General features: G+C 38.8%; 1 protein-coding gene across 2 annotated transcripts in view; it reads right to left on the bottom strand.

The window, feature by feature from the left end:
* Window positions 1-3455, bottom strand: part of LOC308100850 (H-2 class II histocompatibility antigen, E-S beta chain-like) — a 13646-nt gene extending 10191 nt beyond the window's left edge. For both annotated transcript variants that reach the window (XM_080449999.1, XM_080450000.1), the window contains exons 1-2: window positions 3377-3455; window positions 2450-2722 (exon numbers count right to left, since the gene is read on the bottom strand). In XM_080449999.1, the coding sequence (XP_080306125.1) occupies window positions 2450-2722; window positions 3377-3437 (334 nt within the window). In that variant the 5' untranslated portion in view covers window positions 3438-3455. The remainder of the gene's footprint in view (window positions 1-2449; window positions 2723-3376) is intronic.
* Between the last annotated feature and the right edge of the window lie 2545 nt (window positions 3456-6000).

Here is a 6000-nt window from a genome sequence, read left to right as displayed (position 1 = left end):
AGAGTGAGAGAAACAGACAGCTCAACCTATTGCCATTGACAGGAATCAAACTCTCAACCTTCGGACTCACAGAATGAGACACTACAAGTAGTGCTATAGCTTCATCCAGGCTGAAGTTGTCTGTTGAAGATCATACACTTTTGCCTTCTGTCATGAACCAAGCCCCTGTTTCACTAACACTAAGATCACTCGTTCACAAACCATTTACCAATAGAGAAATTGTATGTCTCCTCGAAACCGAAACCAGTGAAAGCAGCCGATCTACAAGCTCACAAAACGTTGCTATCTGAAAAGTTGTGAGATTGTAGATCGGATATTTTCACAATGAAGTACGTCATACATTGAAAAAACATACTCTCAAATAAGCATTTCATGTTATCTTTACCGTTTGCATATGTATTCATTGATACAGTCATGTTTTTTGCAATTCAACTTAAATGAGTCTGCATCAAGTGAGGCTTGAACCGGCAACCTTGCGGTCGTGAGGCACTCGCTTAAGGGAGAAGCCATTGGACCAACAGACAAGAACCTGTGAAAAAGGAGATCACACAGATGATACAGTTTCACGCAAATAGCTGAAAAATCCTGGGTTTAAGTGTTTTTCAAACTGCTCAAAATTGCAGACAATCTAAGGGCGGAGCTTACTGGTTAACGTGATACATGTGTTCCTCATGAGTCAAGGCACATGTGTAAGCAGGTTTAATGGCTGTCGGCCAAACGAGGCATGACTTTTGCCTGTTTAAAGTTTGCATTTAAAAAAAATCGCTATAGCGCCCCCCTTTGACCAATTGGAGTAAGATTGGTTTCAGTGATATTTGGAATGACCCTCAACATTACCGCAAAGTTTCAAAGAAATGTGAGTCTGCATGTATGTGTTAGGGGCAGATGAGTAATTGTCATAAAACTGCAATATTCATTGGCTCATTAAAGCTTCATTTTTTCACTTATGGAAAATCTTTTGCATCAGTTTTTCGGCATAGGTTCAAAGTTCATGTGTAAAACGTTTCGTGCAGATTACTAAAAAATCCCAGGAGGAGATAGGTTTTAACTGCTTTTCATATAATTCAAAATGGTGGGAGATCTAAAGGTCAGAGGTCAAAAGTCAGATCACGAAAGTTGTCAGTCATTAGGAGACGCATATGTGTATTTAAGTTTCATGGCTGTAGGTCAAACAGGGCATGAGTTGTACCTGCTCAAAGTTGGCATTTTCAATTGAGTGCTATAGCGCCACCTTTTGACGAAAGATTGTGAGAATTATTTCTTGATAGTTTTTCATGACCATCTACCATATGGCCAAGTTTCGTAAAAAGCGTATGCACTAAGGGGGAGAAGAAAAAAGAGGGGAACATTAAAACAGGTCCAGAGCTGAGAGCTCTGGCCCCGTAATTATTATTATCATCATCATCATCATCATTATTATTATTATTATTATTATTATTATTATTATTATTATTAGTAGTAGTAGTAGTAGTAGTAGTAGTAGTAGGAGTAGGAGTAGGAGTAGGAGTAGTAGTATATAGTCATTATCTTTAATAGTTTCAGTTAAATATAAATTAATGTTGTTGTTTGACCAGCAGATGGAGCCAGAGGATAGTGAAATATTTTACAAACGCTGACATCTACCATAATTCCACAGTTTGTTTACAGTGTAGAATATATTTGTATCTGATGTGAGTTAAACATTATATTAAATTATTACAATATAATTCAAATGCATCAAACTGATGTTCATCATAAAGTCATAAAAAGAGGCATTCATTATAAGTTATACATTTACCCATAGGGATCATTAGGTTGATTCTTATTATTATTTGCACTTAAAAAAAAACAGTTATGTGCTTTACATAAACAAAAAAAATGGAACAAAGAAGAACACACTTCACACATAATCCTGTAAAACAGAACTAAAGACAATGAGTAAAATATAAAAGCAGGTAGTGAAAGCAAGTCCATAGAGTTGTGTTTTAACCATTTAAATCCTATATACTTCAGGGTTAGGGTGATATACCGGAAAGAGCAGATCTACAAGCTCACAACATGACTCACTTGGTGATGCATTGAGCTTGTAGTTCTGCCATTTTCTGTATTAAAAATAATAATCATTATAATGTTTGTCTATAATGATATGCCCAAAAAGAAAGGAAAATGTCACCCTTCCAGTCAAATAAAAATCAATATTTAATAAAGAAATATACTTTAAATGATTAAATGATATTAATAATTAGTTTTTAAAAAATGTATGTGATGTTACCACCATGTGAACCAGATAGTATGTAGCTGTGCCTCATGGCAACCAATGACTCAGATAAAACACACAGAAACACCACCCTTATTAATGAAGCATCAATCAATCAATCAATCAATCAATCAATCAATCAATCAATCAATCAATCAATCAATCAATCAATCAATCAATCAATCAATCAATCAATCAATCAATCAATCAAACCTGTCTTATCCAGAACATTGGGGTAGTCTATTTCAGCTTTGGGTTTGCAGTATGCCTCTCGCTGTGCTCTAACCACAACCAGCGCTGTAGGGTCCTTATTCAACCGCTCTGCGTTCTTCACACCAAACTCAGTGTAGCCAACAAACTGGTCCACCCTGCTGTCCCACCTCAAAAACTCCACTCTGTTGAAAGTGTACGAAACAATGTACTGAATGTCCTGCAGCTCACTGGAGTTGAACACACACTGGTCAACCTCAAAGAAGAGATATCCATCTGGAAACAGAAACATTCAAATGTCATCAGTCTTACATACTATCTCTATCTATAATGTAACAAATTGAATTGCTTTTCAGGCCAAGGACCCCTTAGCTGAGAGAGAGATGAAGCAGGGACCCCCACTACATATTGTATACAATTGTGTTGCAGATTCAACTTATTTGACAGCACTATCAGTGTTGTGTCAATGAATGTTTTTACACATGATCTTTTCTATCAATATGTTGGATTCATGTTAATGTGTATTTTCGAGACATTTAACCACTTCAACTATCAGTACAGTAAACTTGACCTTTCTCTCTATACTTTGTCTGCCCTTTTTCCCCTCTACATCAAACCTCTTTGCCAAAAATAGCCGATCACGAGGAGTTGTGAGCTTCTAGAGCGGCTATGTTTGGCTAATATTCCCCCCAGAATATGACTGCTGCGTTTCAAGTGGTTAATATTATGGCCCGGTCGGCTGGCGTAGCCATCTGGGCACCTAAGCTGCTAATGCCGCCTGACAGCGTGTCGCGGGTTCGACTCCCAATCCCAACGACCTCTGATGCGTGTCACTCCCCCATCTCTCTCTCCTCATTTCCTGTCAGTCTACTGTACATATCAATAAAGGCAAAAATATATAACTGATTAATGAATTAAATGAGAGTTTACCTGCTCCATGGAGACAGATGAAACACAGTGAAACACAGAGCCAGAGTTTAGCTGAAGCCATGTTGATGAGATGATATTCTGATGTGGAACTGAAAATACGGACTCACTCCAACAGTCTCTACTCTACAACAACCAATGAAAAAACACGGCTCACTCTCATCACTTGTTGCCAAGCAGGCATCAAACCAAATAATCTACAACAACAGCTTGTTTTAATGTTGACTAAATGTGTCTATAATAGGACAGGACTGGGGAACCTTTTGGAACATGAGATCATCTTCATCCATTTACAAGACTGGACACCTCTATGTCCAAAACAGTTACTATTCAGGATTTAAATACAAAAGTAGCAAAAGTATCAGATCTACAAGCTTGAAACGAGTCGCTTCACGGCGCGTTTCGAGCTTGTGGATCTGCTACTTTTGACCCTTTTGTGTGACGCTGTAGTATGATCAAGTAGGGCATTAATTTATGAAAAAACACACACACAAAAAATATGGAGATGGAAGGTTTCTGTCAGACAGAGACCATATCTACTCTCAACATGGGGACCCCCATAACACTGAGAGTGTACATAATGGATCCATAGCTACTATGGTCCTACAAAGTGGAACAGCCTGCCTGTGAACCTGCGGCTCTCTGAATCCATAGACAGTTTCAAAATAAATCTTAAGACACACCTTTTTAGCATTGCTTTACCTAGGTTTTAGCATTACTCCTTTTTTATTTCTATTCTTATTACATTTTCTTTTCCCCATTGTATTTTCTTAAAACAATAATTTTTTAAAAATGTTTTTTGTATATTATGTTTTGTTTTGTGAAGCGCATTGGGTTGCACTTGCTGTATGAAATGTGCTATATAAATAAAATGTTATTGATTGATGGATTGATTTGGTTCCATTTTTACACTGTCAGAGTTACACACCAATAAGGGGTCCATTTGGAACCCCCTCAAGGAACCATGAGGGTCCCTGGACCACACTTTGAGACCCACTGGTGTAGCAGAGTGTTTCCAGTGAGCCAACATGCACAATATCAGCACCCTGACTCTGTTTGACCAGAATGGAACAGAGTCTTCATTAGTATCATTGGTAACACCTGTGAAGGAAGTCTGGGAGAGGCCCAATGTCTTTCCAATATGGCTGCTATGCAGAGAGCATAGACATATAAAGGTAGACGCCTCCTCTGGCTCTGAAGCGTCGGCATCTCGGACGCACTTCTGCTTCCTCTATGCTTGTGGGGGGCAAGCTGGAAACTTCCGGAAAAGACGCACTGTGAGCGCTGTGATTGGCCAATAGCAGGGACGCTGGAAGTCATTTATGCCAAGGGGGGCTGGGCTTAGCGGGGGACTCCCCGAGAGAGAGAGAGAGAGAGAGAGAGAGAGAGAGAGAGAGAGAGAGAGAGAGAGAGAGAGAGAGAGAGAGAGAGCCAGCCAGCCAGCGTCCCGCGATTTTTTTTCACATTTTTCAAGTTTTTTCACCTTTTTCAACAAATATTTTATTCCCCAAAGTTAAATACATCATTGTTTTAATATATAAGTGTGTATATAGACTTTTAAAATGATATATATTTGTTTAATTTACAAAAAAAAAAAAAAAAAATTCTTTCTCTTCCCCACCACCAGGGGTGCTGCAGCACCCTCAGCACCCCACTTCCCGCGTCCCTGGCCAATAGTCAACACGCTGTGATTGGCCAGTGCCCGTGCCCCCCGGAAATATGGCGGCCACATACCAAGCAGGTCACTCCAATGAACTGCAGAGGCCAATGAGGTATCTAGGTTTCTATATCTATGGCAGAGAGCCTGTCCAGATGTCACAACAAGTTCATCCAGGTCATCATGAGATGAACATAAGGCAAGCATAGGCGGATATTCAGTGAAAATATCCAATATACAACCCTCGCTATTTGACGTCCCAACATATTGTATAGGGTTCAAGAAGTTACAGGGGTATGAAACCTGAGGCTGATTTTGTGGTTAGTTTTCCAGTTCAGGTTTAAAAACCTACAGCTAAATTAAAACATGGCAGACTAGTAAGCAACACAGATAATCAAAAGCACATTCTCAGTGGTGTCAGGTAAATTTACCTGTACATTTACTTAAGTACTGTACTTAAGTACAATTTTGAGGTACAGTATTTGTACTTTACTTGAGTATTTACAATTTCCAATACTTCTACTTCTACTCCACTACATCTCGGATCCAAATATTTTACTTGTACTCCACTACAATTATTTGAAAACTTTAGTTACTAGTTACTTTGTGGATTTTGATTATTACAGAGTAAATCTATTTATCATGAAAGTGCAGATGGTGTCTTATATTGCAATCTGAAAATAGTTGAAGTAGTTATACTTATTTTAATGTTGTTAAACCTCAAATGAAGAAGCTGAGAAAAAGACTCTCAATGATCTTTGTTAGCTCACACCATGCACACTGGAAACTCCCCAAACTTTACTTTCACTTCCTGATTCACTCAGCAGCCAATCAGGCACTGGAAACCCCCCAAACTTGACTTTCACTTCCTGCTTCACGCAGGCAGCCAATCAGGAACACACAATGTTGACAGCAGAAGTACATGTTGTAAATGGATGTTGTGGGAATTTAACTTGTGACTTTGTGGTTA

Source organism: Gymnoscopelus braueri, assembly GCF_963280865.1.
Source record: "Gymnoscopelus braueri genome assembly, chromosome: 14".
Classification (NCBI taxonomy): Eukaryota; Metazoa; Chordata; class Actinopteri; order Myctophiformes; family Myctophidae; genus Gymnoscopelus; species Gymnoscopelus braueri.
The sequence above is the reverse complement of the archived record's forward strand: the minus strand, read 5'-3'. Positions and strand labels throughout refer to the sequence as shown.